At 44.8% G+C, this 19,601-nt stretch overlaps 1 protein-coding gene across 6 annotated transcripts in view; it reads right to left on the reverse strand.

The window, feature by feature from the left end:
- GRN (granulin precursor) overlaps window positions 1-19,601 on the reverse strand; it is a 153,680-nt gene that overhangs the window by 101,693 nt on the left and 32,386 nt on the right. For all 6 annotated transcript variants that reach the window (XM_030220534.1, XM_030220535.1, XM_030220537.1 and 3 more), the window contains exons 5-6: window positions 14,576-14,688; window positions 6,914-7,061 (exon numbers count right to left, since the gene is read on the reverse strand). In XM_030220534.1, coding sequence (XP_030076394.1) covers window positions 6,914-7,061; window positions 14,576-14,688 — 261 coding nt within the window. The remainder of the gene's footprint in view (window positions 1-6,913; window positions 7,062-14,575; window positions 14,689-19,601) is intronic.

Raw genomic sequence — 19,601 nt, forward strand, 5'->3', positions numbered from 1 at the left:
GTTGTTTCTCTAGTTGCAGAATTTCCCGATCCCTTGTACATTATATTGGGCAGCGTAGCTTATAATCTCACCTCTTAAAACTACTTTCGCTGCTTCCCAAAAGTTAGTTAATCTTCTGACTGAGCCCTCGTTACAGTGTTTATATTCAGCCCATTTCCCCTGCAGATATTCCCCAAACCGCACGTCTCTTAACAAGTATGACGGAAATGTCCAACTTCTGCACCTCTCCTCTTCCCCTCCCCCATTCCAAGTCACTTGAACCACAGAATGATCCGAGATAACACACGGGACCGATATCAGCCGCTCTAACTGCTGTAAAAAGCATACGTGAAACTAGCAGGTAATCTATCCTGGAGGAGGAGCCATGTGCTCTAGATTGGTGTGTGTATTCCCTTATCCCAGGATACAACGTCCTCCAGACATCTATGAGATCTAGTGTGGTACAAAAATCAGGTAGTCCCCTAGTACTCATCCATTGAATGGTTGCAGGGGGGTGCGATCGATCCAATTGGGGATCCCAAGTCATGTTAAAATCTCCTCCCAACAGCATGGGCATTGCTTCTAGTTGTGTGATTTTTATTAGCAGCTTTTTACAAAATTTAAGATCTAAGACATTAGGTGCGTATATACTGCCCAACAGAACTTTTTGCCTATGAATTGTGGCAAGGGAAAAAAATGAATCGGCCCTCTGGATCTTTAACAATCTTGTGCATTTGAATTGCTAGTCCTTTTCTGAAAAGAATTGCTACCCCCACCTTTGCGACCCACTGCTGCGGAGGCCGCACAATCCCCCACCCACCATTTAGTCAACTTAGTGTGCTCGATATCCGACAAATGTGTTTCTTGAAGGAACACTATATCAGCTCCGATACGTTGGAGATGTCTCAGAATTTTAGATCTTTTTATGGGTGAATGTATGCCCCCCACATTCCATGTGACAACTTTAGTCATATTATCCTATACCACCCGTCCATGATAAACCTTGTGTGCTCTTGGTACTGAGAGGAGCCAACCCAGCCTCCAGCCCCTCTCCTCTATCCCAGCTTTCAGAGTGAGTAACCACTCTCTCCCTTCATGTTGTATTTGTAGTGTTAGATAAGACCTTCTCTTACCCTCCCCATCCCCCCCTTCCCCATCTCTAATCCCCCCTCTCCCAATATACCTTACTTTCCCCCCCCCCTGTGCCCTACTTATTCCTTTCGGAATTAGGTCACTTCCGACACCTCTCCTCTTCCTAATATTGTTCTTAAGTTCCAGTATTCATTCTACCCCTTAAATTCCCTATTCCAGTTCTTTCCCTTCCTCACTAAACTTCTTCCCCACTCCCCTATTACATCCTGATGCTACTATGTGTCAGATCATGTTTGAACCCTTTCTTCTTTATCCACCTAACCTAAGTGGAGGAGTGGCCTAGTGGTTAGGGTGGTGGACTTTGGTCCTGGGGAACTGAGGAACTGAGTTCGATTCCCATTTCAGGCACAGGCAGCTCCTTGTGACTCTGGGCAAGTCACTTAACCCTCCATTGCCCCTTGTAAGCCGCATTGAGCCTGCCATGAGTGGGAAAGCACGGGGTACAAATGTAACTAAAATAAAAAATAAAAATAAGTTCCCTCCCCCTTCCTACCTTTTAAATTTTTCCCCACCCTACAACAGTTACTTGCATACACTGGAACATTATATGCACACAACCATATCATAAACTACTACTGCTATTTAACATGTCTAAAGCGCTACCAGGGTTGCGCAGTGCTGTACAATTAACAAAGAAGGACAGTCCCTGCTCAAAGGAGCTTACATCTAAAGGACAAAAAGTGCAGTCAATCAAGATTGAGGCAGTCTAGATTTTCTGGATAGAGGTACAATGGTTAGGTGCCGAAAGCGACATGGAAGAGGTGGGCTTTGAGTAAGGATTTGAAGATGGGCAGGGAGGGAGCTTGGCGTATGGGCTCAAGGAGTTTATTCCAAGCATAGGGTGAGGTGGGGCAGAAAGGGCGGAGCCTGGAGTTGGCGGTGGTGGGGAAAGGTACTGAGAGGAGGGATTTGTCCTGTGAGCGGAGGTTACGGGTAGGAGCGTAAGGGGAGATGAGGGTAGAGAGGTAATGAGGGGCTGCAGATTGAGTGCATTTGTAGGTTAGTAGGAGAAGCTTGAACTGTATGCGGTACCTGATCGGAAGCCAGTGAAGTGACTTGAGGAGAGGGGTGATATGAGCATATTGGTCTAGGCGGAAGATAAGACGCGCAGCAGAGTTCTGAACGGATTGAAGGGGGGATAGATGGTTAAGTGGGAGGCCAGTGAGGAGTAGGTTGCAGTAGTCAAGGCGAGAGTGGATGAGAGTTCTATGTTTTTGCCCAGCTGACTGCCACCACTCTCAGGGGTCTCTACATACGTATTAATTCAGCTGGTACCATCCATGCGTCCTTGGGCTATTACTAATGCTCCAGTCCTGTGCTTGCATCTTTCCAGTTCCATTCCAAAGCCCAAATCGCTAGCATTTGTAATCCAAAATTTAAATTTCTGGTGGCTAAATCTTCTAATCCATCCATGAATTTCCAGACAATCAGGTTACCCAGTCTGGGTTCTCTTCAAACTCTTTCCCTCGTGTTTACTCACTTCTTCGGGCGTCTATGTAATCTTCGTATAAAATCGATTAATAACTTTGAGTCTATATACTTAATCCAAACTGATATTACATTCCTCGGTTTCAGTGGCTTCCCCCTACAACCCGTGTGTCCAGGTCCGTGATTTTCGTTCAAAACACGCGGGGCCTAAGTTACAGCTTCATTTCCCAGCCTCCTGCTGTTGTAGAAAATCCTACTTCTTCCACTGTGTTGAAAATCTTAGTGCCCGATGCTCTTTTCCGCCTCTCAGCGCCTGCAAAATAGCAGTCTTGTGAGCAGTTTAAGTACTCGACATATAATCACCCTTGGTCGTCCGTCTGTCGCCGATCTAAGGCCCAGGCGATGTGCTCGCTCAATTCTAAGCGTACCCAGCGTTTCCGGCAACTTGAGTTCTTTGGTAAACCATGATTCTAAGTAGCCACTCAAGTCCCGCTCTCCCTGATCTTCGGCGAGCCCCACAATTTGGAGGTTGTTTCGCCGCAACCTGTTCGAGGTCCTCGATCTTATCCGAGTAAGTTGCAATTTTTTTTTTCAGCTGGCTTACTTCTGTTTCCATGCTGCTCACTCGATCCTCCGTGTCACTAGCCCGTTGCTGATATTGCACCATATCCACTTGTATCTGGAGTTACGCTGTTATGTAGCGATTCCAATTTATTGTCCAGCGAGCTCAATTTTTTCTCAAGTATAGCTTCCAGCGCCTGGGTAACTTCACCCACAATTTCAGCGGCCCATGCGGACCCCACCGTTGATGTTCCCGGGCTCGCCAGCGCCGCCATTTTGTCTTCAGGTGGTCGGCTCTTTTCTTGTCGTTTTAGTGGCCATAGTCATCCAAAGCTCCGTGTATCTGATCCCCGTTCGTTATTCCGGCTGTATCTGCCATTTATAACCGGAGATAGGTCGGCGTTTTTTTTTTTTGCAAGATTCTTGAGAAGGCAGGAGCAGTTCGATTAGCGTCCTCTCCTGCACATCGCGTCACGTTGACCATTGCTTCTTCACTGAACATGTAATTAAACTCTGGAATTTGTTGCCAGAGAATATGGTAAAAGCAGTTAGCTTAACGGGGTTTAAAAAAAGGTTTGGACACCTTCCTAAAAGAAACATCCATAAGCCATTATTAAGATGGACTTGGGGAAACTCCACTGCTTATTTCTAGAATAAGCAGCATAAAATGTATTGTACTATTTTGGGATCTTGCCAGGTACTTGTAACCTGGATTGGACACTGTTGGAAACAGGATGCTGGGCTTGATGAACGTTTGGTCTGTTCCAGTATGGCAACGCTTATATTATGATTTAAATGATTAGGATACCCAAGACTGAGTATCAAAAAGCTTTAGAGTTCCAAACACTGAAGGAGTGCTGCAGTTTAGGACACAAGAAGCAAACATTTAAAAAAAAAAAAAAAAAAAAAAGATGGCCAAGTGGGGATGAGATTGAGTCTACAAAAAACCTGATTGGTACAGAACAGGTAAAAGTGAATAGATTTTTCACCCTTTCAAAAAGTACAACGACCAGGGAACACTCAATGAAGTTACATGGAAATACAGTAGGACGCCGATTATCCAAACAAACGTAGATCATCCACATATCCAGACTGGCATCACCCCCCCCCCCCCCCCCGTCTCTATTTCCCACAGACAGTTGCTGAGGATGCAGAACCGTCCAGAGGTGGATATAAACAAGCCCCAGCAAAGCTCCACTCTATCGCGAGTGCCTACATGCCATGCGAGGTCATGAATACGTGCATGCACATCAATATGAGGCTCGTGCTACTCAGTGGAGCTCTGAGAGGCCTTCTTTCTATCCAGCTCCAGAAAGCGAGCAATTTTAATATTCCAAAGTTTTTCCAATTATCCGGACCACCCCCTGAAGAGGATAGTCCGGATCATCAGCATTGTACTGTACTTTTAAAACAAATAGGAGGTAAACGTTTTTCCCTCAAAGAATAGTTAAGCTCTGAGCTCTTTGCCGGAGGATGTGGTAACAGCAGTTAAGATTATCTGGGTTTAAAAAGGTTTGGACAAGTTTCTGGAGGAAAAGTCCAGTCTGTTATTGAGAGACACGAGGAAGCCACTGCTTGCCCTGGGATTGGTAGCATGGAATGTTGCTACTACTTGGGTTTCTGCTAGGTACTTGGATTGACCGCTGTTGGAAGCAGGATACTGGGTTAGATGAACCATTAGTCTGACCCAGTATGGCTAGTCTTAAGTTCTTATTATTGCCATGTCAAAATAAAACCCACAAGATGAAGAAATCATTCCATGCCACAGGCATTTCCTGAAAATGGTAGAATTTGTGCAAAAACCATAAAAGGATGCTCTCTCCAGGCCCACAGCCTATGAAAATGTCAATGATGGGCTAAAATCACCCTAGTCAGACTACATATCTACACAGACTCTATTGAAGCCAAAATCCTGAGCATTCCAGGGCAAAGCCCTTTCACCTGGGTATAGTGTCGGCAGAACATACACAAACATTTCAGACAGGGGGACAATGTTTTCTGACTGGATGAAAGTGTGGGGGGAGGGGGAACCAACAAAAACTAGAAAAAGGAAACCCTGGAGTGAAACATAAGAACATAACTGTTGCCAAACAGACAAAGTCCATCAAGCCCAGCATCCTGTTTCCAACAGTGGCCAATCCAGGTTACAAGTACCTGGCAAGATCCCAAAACAGTATAACACATTTTATGCTACTTATCCTAGAAATAGGCAGTGGATTTTCCCCAAGGCTAACTTAATAATGGCTTATGGACTTTTCGTTTAGAAAGCTATCCAAACCTTTTCTAAACCCCACCAAGCTAAGTGCTTTTACTACATTCTCTGGCAAGGAATTCTAGAGTTTAATTACACGTTGAGATATTTTCTGCAATTCGTTTTAAATTTACTATTTTGTAGCTTTATTGTGTGCCCCCTAGTCCTAGTATTTTTGGAAAGAGTAAACAATCGATTCACGTCTACCTGTTCCATTCCACTCACTCCAGAGCTTAAATTACACACTGAATGAAGAAATATTTTCTCTGGTTTGTTGAAGCTACTACATAGTAAAATGTAAGTGCCCCCCCCCCCCCCCCCCAGTCCTAGTGTTTTTAGAAAAAGATTAGACAAGCAATTCATGTCTCCCCGTTCCACTCAGTGTTTTATAGATCTCTATCATATCTCCCCTCAGTCGTCTCTTCTCCAAGCTGAAGAGCCCTAGCCGTTTTAGCTTTTTCTCATAAAGAAGTCGTCCCATCCCCTTTATCATTTTCATTGCCCTTCTCTGTACCTTTTCTAAATTCTGCTATATCTTTGAATTGCATACAGTATTCAAGATGCAGGTGCACAAGGCATTATAGCATTTTCATTTTTGTTTTCCATTCCTTTCCTAGTTCTAATATTCTATTTGCTTTCTTAGCTGCTGCTGCACACTGAGCGGTTTATAACTAGCAAAACAGGCCCGTTTCTGACACAAATGAAACGGGCGCTAGCAAGGTTTTCCCTCGGAGTGTGTATATTTGAGAGTGTGTGTGTGAGACTAACTGTGTGAGAGAGAGTGAATGTGCGAGTGTGTGTGACAGAGAGAGTGCGACTGGGTGCGAGTGTGTCTGTGAGAGTGTGTGTGTGTGAGAGAATGAGTGTGCGTGCCATGGCCCCCCTCCCTCTCTCCGAGTTCCAGGGTCGTCGCCCCCCCCCCTCCGAGTTCTAGGGTCGCCCCTCCCTCCCTCCCAGGATCGTCGTTCCTCCCTCCCTGTCGCTCCAAATTTTAAAAATCATCTTCACACGAAAGCAGAGTTAAAAGGCGTGTAGCCTCAGTCCTTCTCTCTGTTAGCTCTGGTCCCGCCCTCATTGCGGAAAGAGGAAATGAGGGCAGGACCAGAGCTAACACGCCTGGTGGCGGCAACCGGGGGGGGGGGGGGTGGCCTCGTGCTGGTGTCGTGCTGCGACAGACTTATCCGGAACTACGTGACATTCAGTAGATGGAGCCTTACAGCAGAGCGAACGAATGCCTCAGCCACGGAGTCAACTTCAGAACGTTGGAGGTGCGTTTTATTAGATAGGTAATAAAACTAAAAAAAGTCACCAGGCCTACGTAAAACAAATCCCCCAAAACAGTAGGAGTTCAAAAGAACTCGACACAGGGCCATGTTTTGGCACAACCGCCTGCATCAGGAGTCACAAAAATCTGAATGGTTCTAAACACAAAAGTGTCTGTTGTTGGGAGTGAAATAATCCTGAAAAAGAAATTCATATAAGTACTTTTTCTGCTAAACGCTCCAAAGAAGTTTAGTGTATATCTCACTGGAAAACACATACCTGTTGCGTTTTCCCAGGCAACACGTTTCCTGGCAGGAAATTTACTCCACATGGGTTTCTTCCCTTCAGAAGACAGACATTTGGAATGCACCATGTCACAGGTAGTGTCATGAGGGCAGCAGTGTTCCTTGTCCTCACAGCAGACAGCCTGAAAGAGAAATACAGGAAAGAGTTGGTTAAGTGATAGGAAATTTACAAATCTCCTGCAATATAGAAAATGTGAGGCTGTCAAGAGCTTCTACAGACCAGGTTTACTTGTTTAAATAGAATATTTTTATTTCTTTTTTTTTCATATAATTAAAAAGGGGCTCTTTTGGCTCTGCTATTCAAGTTGAAATTATGTCTAACCAGATCATTTCTTTTCTCTAAGCCAGCAACACTGATCTGCACAAACGTTCTTATCCCTACCAGTAAATGGAGATACAGAAAACTGAAATCTGCCAGTGACATTACCAGCATTGACCAAGGTGCTCCCTGGAATCATCCAGTATGCATCTGCCCAAGCAGTAGAAGATCCCATGGAAATGCAACTATTTCCCATCAACCACTGTAATTGCAATGATAATCGAGAGAGCAAAACACTACAGAATGGCCCTCGTTACCCTGCATAAACCAGGTCAGACCACATGAAATTTGAATCTACTCTTTACTGGAAGGAAAGAAAGAACAAAATCAGTCAAAGCTAATGCTGCCTCTTTCCCCTTAGATCTGGGGTAGAATTAATATTGCAAAGTTTTGGTTAGCGGTTAGCTTAGCAAAGTTTAAAAAAGGTTTGGACGGCTTCCTAAAGGAAAAGTCCATAGAACATTACTAAACTGCACTTGGAGAAAACCCATTATTTGTGGGATAAACAGCATAAGATGTTTTATACTTTTTTTTTTGTGTAAGTTGCCAGGTATTTGTGACCTGGATTGGCCACTGCTGGAAACAGGATGTTAGGCTTCATGGACCTTTGGTCTGCCCTAGTATGGCAAACACTTATGTACTTATGGTTCTCAATTTATAACACAAAACAGTTTCCTCAAGCAAACTCAGGGCCAGATGCACTAAACTTAACGAGCAAGTAGTAAACCCTGGCATGCACTAAAGACTTTTTTCCAACGACGGAAGCAGCTAACGAAAACGGAATGCAGATGAGCAAATTGTGTAGAAACCCCATTGTAATGAGATGCACTAACCTTTTCCGATTGCCTTAATGCTGGAAAAGCTAAGGACAGGTCTGTACCTCTCATTGAGGCTGCGCGGGATTGAAAAACTGCTACAAAAGTAAAAAAACAAAACAAATCGGGGAAAAAAAGTGCTCATCAGTGTAATAATAAAAACGTCTATTTCGGCCATCATCCCCCCCCCCCCCCCGCAATAATATAAACATCTTCTTTGGCAGTGCTTCACTCAGCTGAGAGACCTGGAAGTCCCTGAGCCAATCACAACGTGTTTAGCCAAGCTAAACGCACTGTGATTGGCTCAGAGACTTCCAGGTCTCTCAGCTGAGTGAAGCACTGCCAAAAAAGACGTTTTTATTATTGCAGTGGGGGGAAGGCGGCTTAGATGGGTGCCCATTTTGGGCGGCTTCTCTTCCCCCCCCCCCCCCCCCCCCCCCCCCCCCCCCCCCCGCTGCAATAATAAAAACGTCTTTTTTGGCAGTGTTTCACTCAGCTGACAGACCTGGAAGACTGAGCCAATCGCAGCGCGTTTAGCTCAGCTAAACACGTTGTGATTGGCTCAGGGACTTCCAGGTCTCAGCTGAAATGAAGCACTGCCCAAAAAGACGTTTTTATTATTGCCAAGGGGAATGACGGCCAAAATGGACGGTTTTTTTTTTTGATTGGGGGGCTGCGGGAAGCTGTCATTTCAATGCAGGGGGAAGGGGGAAGCGGAGGCAATCTCAGGGGGGGGGGGGGCCCCGCAATCTCTGATGTCCTTGGCATGCACAGAGCAGCTAGCATAATGCTTGACTGCTCTGCGCATGCTCGACCGGCTGTTTAACGACGGAATAGAGAATGCAAGTGAGCTACAATGAGCAGCTCATTTGCATTCCTATTCCTTGATGCATGCCCTTCCCTTACTGATTCGCTAAGGGAATCGGTAAGGAAAGGGCTTTAACGAATCTTTAGCACATCTCACCCTCAGAGGACAATAAATGGGATGAGATTTGCTGTCATACCTTAGATGTCACTAGTCACTGCTAGTCTCAAAACCAAGATTGTACTTCCTCAGAGAATATCTCCCTGGTTCAATCATGCTACTTTACTTTTGAATAGAAATTGTAGGAAGTTTGAGAGTATATGATCAAAAAAACAAATCAATACAAAATAAATCAAAGTGGAAAACTGCTATCAGAGCTTACAAGATCAGAGAGGCCAAGTTTCAATATTTTAACGATCAAAATCAGTGGTATTTAAACACACAAGCTATATAGCCTAATAAGTAGACTTATATCGACCAAAGAATTAACAACAGTCACCGAGGTCACTTCTACGCTACAACTTGACACTTATTTCAGCAGAAAATTATTTGAATCAGGGAAGGGATACTTCAACTTAAAGATCATGGTACAGTATCATTTCATGAGCAAACCAACCCTAGCTTTGATGTAGCCGCAGAAAGGTTTGGTCCTCCTTTTCACTGCTGTCCCACAAAACAAAAATTTTCTTTCAAAAATATTCTACCTCACATTGTATCTTAGACCCTTGCCCTAGCTACCTATTAAAAAAATCTGCTCCAAACTCATGCTTTTTTTTTTTTTAATGTTAAATCTTGTTCTCTTCCCCAAGCAGAAGGGTTCTATAATACTAACGTCCATTTAAAAAAAAAAAAAAAATGCTCCTGCATGTGACGTTACTAATTATAGACCGGTTGCTTCTATTACTTGTAGTAGCTGCGCAACTTATGGATCACCTCTCCTTTTTCTCTCTTCTGCACAATTCACAATCTGTCTTTAGGCCTTGCTACAGCACCGAAATAGTCCTGACCACCTTAGTATCAGATTTTAGGGACAACAGTCTAGGCAACAAGATTTTCGTCATGCAGTTTGACATGTCTATGATATTGTAGCTCATGAGCTCTTACTAAATATTTTGGATCATTTTGGGTTATGCAGGTGGTATTGCAGTAGTTCCAGGACTTCCTTAAATCTAGATCCTACCAGGTGAAAATGGCAGTGTCCTCTCTCCTCCTTGGTCCTCGCCACGTAGCATACCACAGGGCTCACCTTTATTTCCCACCTTTATCTCTAGTTTTATTTGACGACGACACCCTTAGGAGGTAGGTTAGAATCTGCGGGATTTCAAACTTCCATCTATGCAGATGTCACAATTATCCCCTTTAAATGTGGCCTTCACGACATTATTCACAGGATCAAGCAGTATCTTAACTTGATGGAACCTTGGGCCTCGGAATTTAAATTAAAGCTAAACAAAGATAAAACTAAATTCCTCACTTTTAACAATCCCTTTGACCAGAACCTACTCAGTGGCTTCACCATAGAATATTTCCTAGACCCTGGAGCACTCGCCAAGAATACTGAGACACATTGATAGGTATCATGTTTGAACCTCAGGTTTCCTCTGTTAGCAAATACTTTAAATCTCTTTGGGAATTGAAGTGTATTAGACCCTTTTTTCCTTCTGATATCTTCAGGTTACTAGTACAGTCTCTTGTCCTAACAATTCCATTACTGTAATGCTATACATGTTCGATGTAAGGAGAAGTTCCACTGTTACTAGATCACAGAGATGCTAAAGGGAAAGAACAACAGTCAGGCACTTTAGAGCTGAGCTGCAAAGAGAGGTCATGTAGGTGTCTGGAAACAGGTGAACTCCATGGAATACTCCCTCTCGAGAGACAGCCTGCCTCCCACCAGAAACAAGGAACCCGGTACACCCTCATTGGGTAAGCTAAGCAGCTGCGGTCCCGCCTGAGGGATCCGAGGGCCCAGCTCACTTTATGTTTCAACATTTTTATTGACCAACCAATACAGAAATAAAATTTTGCACACATGAATCTACAAAGGCAATTGTCGTCTGTGATCATTATCATAATCCAACATTATTTCCCCCCCCCCCTTTTCACCCTCCTCCCCCCCCACCCCTTCTTCCCTCTTCTTTCCAGTGATACCATCCAATTGTTTACCCCTTCACCCCTCTCTCCCCGATCTCCCTCCTGGCTTGTATTCTGATAGCCTGGAGAGATCCCTTCCCCCTTCCCTCCCCCCCCCCCCCCCAATCTGCTGTCTTTTGACTACAAAATTTGTGTGTGATCAGGATTATCTTTAACCTTCAGGGTGTCGCATTATGCCAATTAAGTAGTAAACTACGTCCTCTAGGGCTTAATGCCTCCAGATAAGGGCCCCATATCTGTTTAAAATGTGCATATCTCTTCGGGGAGCCCCTAGCCTACCGTGCTTCCCATGTTGCTAAAAGGTGTACCTGATTTCTCCAGTGCCAGTAAGCCGGCGACTCCGGAGCCGTCCAATACTGCAGAACAGTCTTCCGCGCCACCAAGCTAAGCTTACGGCATAAGGTGCATGCCCCCGCTGAGTGTGTCCTGAAGGCCCTTTTCGTATCCAATAAAAAGTGATCCCAAGTTCCCGTTACTGATGATCCTAGCATCCGGGACAAGAATCTCTCAACCTGTGTCCAGAAAGCCCTTACCCCTGGACGTGCCCAAAATGCATGGAACAATGTATGCGGGGTTTGACTGCATTTAATGCAACTCGCTCCTTGCGGGGAGCCTATATGTGACAACTGTTGCCCTGACATATATGCCTGCATGATTGTCCGATAGCCACACTCGCGTAGCCTTCCATCTGACGTAAGGGTTGCTATTCCCTTCAGCATGGTTCCCCCTTCCCAGCCCACCAGGGGTCTCCCTGCCTCTTGTTCCCATCTACCTTTTATAACCTCATAATTCTTTGCCGGAGGTCCCCGACGGATCAATGCTTTATGAAGTGCCGACACTGACAGGCCTGTTGCTTCTGTTTCTTGAAAAAAATCCCTCACTCTTTGCCCCAAACCCTGTCTCAGCATAGGTTGATCTAAAGCAGAGACAGTGTTTAATTTGGACATACGCGAACTTATTCCCCCAAGAAACTCCTACTCGTCTCTGCAATTCTTCATAACCTATTAGTTCTCCATCTCTCCCCAGGAGGTGTTCCAGTTTCCTAATACCCTCTCTTTCCCATTTTATAAATACTGGATTACCTGTGCCTGACTGGAAGGTCGGATTCCCCCTTATTGCCAGTTGGTCAGACACCGTATAGCTCCCCCCCAACTTTCTCGCCAACCCTTTCCATACCTCCCTCATTGATGCGAGTATCACACAGCCTCTAAATTGTTGCGGCAGTTGCTTCTGGGTCATATGCAACAAAGAGAGGAAATCATATGGGGCAAAATACTCCCTTTCCATATCAGTCGGAGTATACATGTTGGTCTTACAAACCCAGTCCCCCAGATGACGTAGCAAACAAGCTTGGTTATACACATATAGGTCGGGGATTCCCAGGCCCCCCTGATTCCAATTCCCTAGCAAGTAGGAAAACCTTATCTTTGGCTTCTTTGCTGCCCAACAGAAATTGCTGAAAATTCCATATAGCCTCTTCAAATCTTTCCGGGTCATACGAAGCGGCAATGTCCGCAGCACATAGAGCCACTTGGGAAATATCATCATCTGCACTAAATTTATCCGTCCTCTCAATGATAACGGAAGATTTCCCCATTTTTCCAAATGATTCTTGGTTTCTCTTAGCAAATCCTTAACATTAAGATCATATAACTGCTCCAATTCCAATGTCAATCTGATGCCCAGATATCTAAATGAACCGTCTGCCCAAACTAGCGGAAATGTTCCCCCCCATATCTGTCTCACCTCCTCTGAGGAGGCCAACACCTCTGACTTAGCTAAATTTATACGTAAGCCCGCAAATTCGCCATATTCCCGTATGATTTCCATTAAGGCTATAAATGATTCCCTCGGATCAGTCAACAACACCAGCAAATCATCTGCGAACGCTGCAATGGCCCAGCTCACTTTAAAGCAGGGGTCCTTTCGAGTCCCCAAGGACCCCTGCTTAAAGACCTACTCTGTGTCCGTCCCCCCCCCCCCCCAGGCTGAAAGATCACTGCTCACCCTTGCCACAGCTCAGGTAGACAGAGCCACATCTCTCCAAAATACTTCACCAACTTCTCCAAGTCATTACAAAACAGCAAGCACCCTCTGAAGGGCACCTGACTCAAAAGCTTCTTGGAAGCTGCATCTGCCCCCAGTGACAAAGCCACAACCAACGGTGACCCCCGATGCCATCACTGAGCAAAAAGCCAGATGGACCAGATTGTACAGGTCTGCCCAAAAAGGCCATCCCAGACTCCAAGTGAGAAGCCTCTGGGGACTCCTGCAACCAAATCAGCACAGAACTATGTAAATCGCCACAAATAGCAGCCTGAGTGCTAGGGGACCCCACCGAATAGACCACGCAGAGCTGCTAGTTCACATTTCAAGGGCCAAGCCCCCTTGGACAGGGACAGGTAGGGCAGTCACCTTCGTGACCGCTTAACAAGAGTGTCTACCTTCAGGAAGGCCCAACACTTCTCAACCTCCTCAGTGAAGGCATAGGTGATCAAGAGCCCTGACCACCCTGAGAGAAGCATCCAGGGAGACCCACTCTGCCATAATCATGCAGATGACGGCCCTATGAAGCAGAAAGTGCTTCAGGACCCCAACAGGCCTGCTGCAGGAGGCTTAATCACAGCCAAGGCCCCAACCTCATCTAAGAGACAAGATAGCTCCTCACAACAAAAGAGCCAGACCCCCATGGGACCACTCTTCCACAACCTCCCAACAAGGAGGGTCCTCTGAACCAGAGACCGCAGAGTACTGGGAGCCCAAAAGGACCCAGTCCTCCTCCACTCCCTCAGAAGAACCTAGACCTTCCAGAGCAACCAGATCCATTCTATGGCACTGGGTTCCCCCACCAAGAGGATGAGGGTTAGAGCTAGGATTAGATCCCAAGAGGGGACCTGTACAGGGCCAGCTTAACCATCTCAAACTCTGGAGCCAAAAAACCACCAGGCCCGTAGGGCGACTGGGAGCTGCAGAGCCAAGCTCCGAGCTCAACCAGGTACAGTCCTGAAACTTTGATCTGGGAGCAGCCGTTAGGCTTGCTTGACCACACTGTGCAGCCTCAGCCAGCAGGACAAGGGACAGCACAGGAGCAGCGTCGGCACTATCTACCACCTATTGAAAGGAAAAAAAATCCTAGATTAAGCCGAAGTGTTCCCTGGAGCATACTGGTGATGTCACTGGCAGAATTCGGTTTTCGCTACCTCCACCTGCTGGTAGGAAGAGAACACTCGTTGAACAGCCACAGATGAGCCCACAATACGAAAATTAGTTTTCAGGTTGGCTTTACTGCCTATTTACATTTTTTCTCCTTTCTTCTTTGTATCAGTCAGGTTTATTTGCATTTTCCCAACAGACTATAAGGTTCTGCACATTTTACTCCCATGTTTGTACACTTCATGAAGGAACAGTAGTAGCCAACCAGAAAGGCAGCCAAGAGTAACTGCCATTCCCTTCTTGCAGGCACACAATTAGATGCTTGATGTACGAAGGACTCTTGCACCCTGTAGCACATCATAGGAACATCTTCCTCTCGCCTTGTTGTACCTGTGGCATAGGGCAGCACCCCCACGACCCATCTACAGTCAGACAGCATGTGGTCTGCTCTGGACACTCCAATTCACCACCTGGACAGATGACTGCTCCAATCTCAGTATTTCCTACAGATTAGAAAAAAAAAAAAACACACACTGTAAACCCTTCGACAATTACAGGTTAATGAACAGGTTAAATACGCTTATGAATTATCTAGAACAAAAATCACCCCCTCTGTTGCCATATCCCATATATATAGTTTTTTTTTTTTTTTGGGGGGGGGGGGGGAGGTTTGAGACCTTCTCCTCTTTCCCCTACCTCCTCCCCTCCCTCAAGGTACACACACGTCACACAATGTCTGCGCAGACTTTGGATGAGAATTCATAGAGCTGCACTCAGCTATACTAAAATTGGGCAGGTTGGAGAGAAACAGAAGTAATGGATTTCAAAAACTGAAGCAGCAGCAACAACTTTGGAATATCTTTCAAATATTCTCAAATATCTTCAAACATTTTCCCTCATCTTCTCTTCTGGTTCTGTTTTTTTGGCCAGCTGGTCTCATTAAGGTCTAGGGCTGTCAAAGCCTCTTGGCTCTTGGGCATTTCCTACATAGTAAAGTGGATGACGGCAGAAAAAGACCTGCATGGTCCATCCAGTCTGCCCAACAAGATAAACTCACATGTGCTACTTTTTGTGTATACCTTACCTTGATTTGTACCTGTCCTTTTCAGGGCACAGACCGTGTAAGTCTGCCCAGCACCATCCCCGCCTCCCAACCACCAGCCCCGCCTCCCACCACAGGCTCTAGCACAGACCGTATGTCTGCCCAGCATTATCCCCGCCTCCCAACCACCAGCCCCGCCTCAGACCGTATAAGTCTGCCCAGCACTATCCCCGCCTCCAGCTCTGCCACCGAATCTCGGCTAAGCTCCTGAGGATCCATTCCTTCTGCACAAGATTCCTTTATGTTTATCCCACGCATGTTTGAATTCCGTTACTATTTTTGTTTCCACCACCTCCCGCGGGAGGGCATTCCAAGCATCCACTACTCTCTCTGTGAAAAAATACTTCCTGACATCTTTCCTGAGGCTGCCCCCCTTCAATCTCATTTCATGTCCTCTCGTTCTACCGCCTTCACATCTCTGGAAAAGGTTCATTTGCAGATTAATACCTTTCAAATATTTAAACGTCTGTATCATATCACTCCTGTTTCTCCTTTCCTGCAGAGTATACATGTTCAGGTCCGCAAGTCTCTCCTCATACGTCTTGAAACGCAAATCCCATACCGTTCTCGTAGCACCGCTTCAATTCTTTTTACATCCTTAACAAGATACGGCCTCCAAAACTGAACACAATACTCCAGGTTGGGTCTCACCAACGACTTGTACAGGGGCATCAACACCCCCTTTCTTCTGCTTGTCACACCTCTCTCTATACAGCCTAACAACCTTCTAGCTACGGCCACCGCCGTCACACTGTTTCGTCGCCTTCAAATCCTCAGATACTATCACCCCAAGATCCCTCTCCCCATCCGTACTTATCAGACTCTCCCCGCCTAACACATACGTCTCCCGTGGATTTCTACTCCCTAAGTGCATCACTTTGCATTGAATTTTAAATTGCCAAACCTTAGACCATTCTTTTAGCTTCCTTTTTCATGTTTTCCACTCCCTCCGGGGTGTCCACTCTGTTACAGATCTTAGTATCATCCTGAACCTCTTACTTCATCTCTGCAGTTTAGCCAGGGCCAGCACAATCACAACCAACACCCTAGACAAACCTGTGCCTCCCCCACCCAATCAAGGGGCAGCTAAAGGTCCTCACCACCCCACCACATCCCCCACCACCTAGGCATCCAGGGGCCGATGCACAAAAAAAAAAAAAAAAAACGCTAGAGATCAGGCCGATAGAAAACCTTCGAAAGGAGAGGGCAGAAGAATGCAACAAAAATGCACAAACTTTTCTTAAGGTGCATAAAAAGGAATAAAGTTGAATATGCAACCCTGGAAGCTGACCTATCAATGAGAAAGAAAAGATTCCTCCTGCCTGTCCTCAAATCATCTATGGCCAAAAGCATTTCACAGGAAGGACCTACTTCCCTCCTCACCACCGGGGCTTGCCGCAGTAATGTGATGCCTGGTCAGTTTCACTACGGCAAAGTTTCCCTTTCCTATGAAATGTCCTGCATTTTATGTTTCAACTTTTTTTATTATTCTATTATCGAAATAACAGACCATTATACAACACCAAAATGAGTATATATACAACGCAGTCATCTAAATATATCATCAACAACATGTTTGTAATAATTTCCCCCCCCCCCATGTTCCCCTTTCTCCCCTCCCACCCTTCCCCCCTCCTCCCCTCCAACAAGCTGATATATTATTGTGATATTATTGTCAAAAGAAGGAATTAACATCATTTACATAATAAAGTGTAATAGTATCAACCTCCGAAGACTTATGTGTTTTCATTTGTTATCCTCCAGTTTCGGCTATATATTATAACCAATATCACATCTTGATCATAATATCCCCCTCCCCCCCCCTATTTACCTATAATTGAATCTTCTGTTATCACAATTGACACCCAAACAAAAAAAAAAAAAAATATTACAGATTATTAAGAATTCGACTTCTCCCTCTGTGAGTCATCCCATCCAGATAACTCCCCCAGATGTTTAGAAAGCGCTCTTTACGTTTGTATGTCCCTTTTGCCTCTCTCGCTTCCCAAGTGAGCAATTGGTGCACCTGGTTCCGCCAATGCCAGAAAGTCGGAGGGTGTGCAGAGGTCCAGTGCTGCATTATGCATTTCTTGGCAATGAGACATGTTTTACGGCATAGCATCATTTTATCTTTGTTTAGCCTCGGAAAGGCGTCATGTTTATCTAGTACTAGACATAGAGGGTTCAATGCAATATCACAATTGACAGTTGTAGATAGAAATACAGCTATGTGTCTCCAGTATTTTTTTTATTGCAGGGCATGCCCATATCGCATGATATAGCGTATTATCTGCCCTCTGACATTTCAGGCAGGTAGCAGTATGGATGCCCCCTGATTTGTATAGTTGTGTCTGGGTAAAATAAGCCCTATGCAATATGCGAAACGCACATTCCCTAAGGTTAGCCCCTCCTACTATTCTGGGTATATCCTGTATTTGTTTTACAATATTCCAACCTGTCAATGCTCTGCCTATATCTATTTCCCATTTCTGACGGAGTTGACTAAACTCTCTCTCAGGCATCAGTCCCCACAATTTCAGATGTATACTGGAGATTGATGGCACCTCCTCAGCTATTTCTTCGAAGAATTTTCTAATTTTCTCACCTAAGTGTTTCTTAATCTCATCTGTATTTAGTGTGCGCACATAGTGCGTGAGTTGGCTATGCGCAAAATGATCCCTCCATTGTGCATTAGTTTGCATTTGTGTTACTGCTTTGATATGCCCATCACCCCCCAACACATCCTGCATAATTGCTATGCCGTTTCTTTCCCACGTGACAAAAGTTGGATTCTCTATCCCCGGTACAAACATCGGGTTGCCCCTAATAGTTAATAACTCTGTATTAAAGGGGTCTCCCCCCAGAAGTTTCCCTATAAATCTCCACGCTTCCCTGGTAGGCTGGAGCAAAACACTATGTTTAAATCTATGGGGGAGTATCTTATTCTGGGTATGTAATAACGCTAGATAATTATATGGGGCGAAGTATACTATCTCATACTCAAGTGGTGTATGATCCGATGTATTCATTACCCAATCTCTAACCTGTCTTAGCAAGCAAGCTATATTGTAGTATTTAATATTTGGAATCCCCATTCCCCCTTGTCTCCACCCTCCTAGCAGGAATTTCAATTGAAGTTTGGCCCTTTTCCCAGCCCAACAGAATTTTCTCAGAATTTTATAAAAGTATTTGTCAGTCTGCTTGAGTTTTAGTGGTAGAACCTGTAAAACATACAGCCACCGCGGCATTATCACCATCCTCGTTAAACATATCCTCCCTGTCAAGGATATCGTAAGGGTTTTGCCAAGAATTTAACTGGTGTATGGTCTGCTCTTTGAGTTTGCTAACATTTAAATCATATAAATCTCTTGTATTTACCGGTAATAGAATCCCTAAATATTTAAAAGATTTAGTTGCCCGCTTTAAAGGGAAATCTATGGGCCACAGGCTATGGGCATCTGTATTTATAGCTAAGGCCTCTGATTTGTCAAGGTTTAACGTGAATCCCGAGTAGTCTCCAAACTCCCTAAAAATCTCTAATACATTACCCAGCGCTTCTTTTGGGTTCTTTAAAATAATTAGCAAATCATCTGCAAATGCAGCCATTTTGAACTGCTGATGTTGTATGTCCACTCCAGGCACTGCTGGGCATTCTTGAATATCCCTAATTAGAGGGTCTAAATATAGTGCAAATAGTAAGGGCGATAGCGGGCAGCCTTGTCTCGTTCCCCTGCCTATATGAATTACCTCAGATAAGTTCCCATTGACCATTACATGCGCTAGAGGGTCTGCATATAAAGCTTTAATCGCCTGTACAAACTCTCCTTTTATACCATATCCCTCCATCACCTCATATAAGAAAGACCATTCCACTTTATCGAACGCCTTTTCAGCGTCAAAACTAATCATTAAAGCTTGTTCATTAGTGTGCTCTAAATATTCCAATGATGTCAAAATTTGTCTGAGATTCTTAGCCACCGACCTACCCTGCACAAAACCAACTTGAGCTTCATGGATTATTTTTGGTAGAACACGGCCTAGTCTATTTGCTAAAATTTTTGCGAATAGTTTGGCTTCATGGTTAATAAGCGATATAGGGCGATACGATGTTACTAGTTGCTCATCTCGACTAGGCTTTGGAAACACAATTATACGCGCTAGATTTAAATGTTCAGGTAATGTACCATTTGATATCCATTCTTTAAACACTTTAGTTAATGTAGGTACAATCGACTCCCCCATTAATTTATAAAATTCTGCTTTGTATCCATCGGGACCTGGCGCTTTACCCATCTTGCTATGTCCTATAGCCCA

The sequence above is a fragment of the Microcaecilia unicolor genome, chromosome 12, assembly GCF_901765095.1.
Source record: "Microcaecilia unicolor chromosome 12, aMicUni1.1, whole genome shotgun sequence".
In the NCBI taxonomy this organism is placed as follows: domain Eukaryota; kingdom Metazoa; phylum Chordata; class Amphibia; order Gymnophiona; family Siphonopidae; genus Microcaecilia; species Microcaecilia unicolor.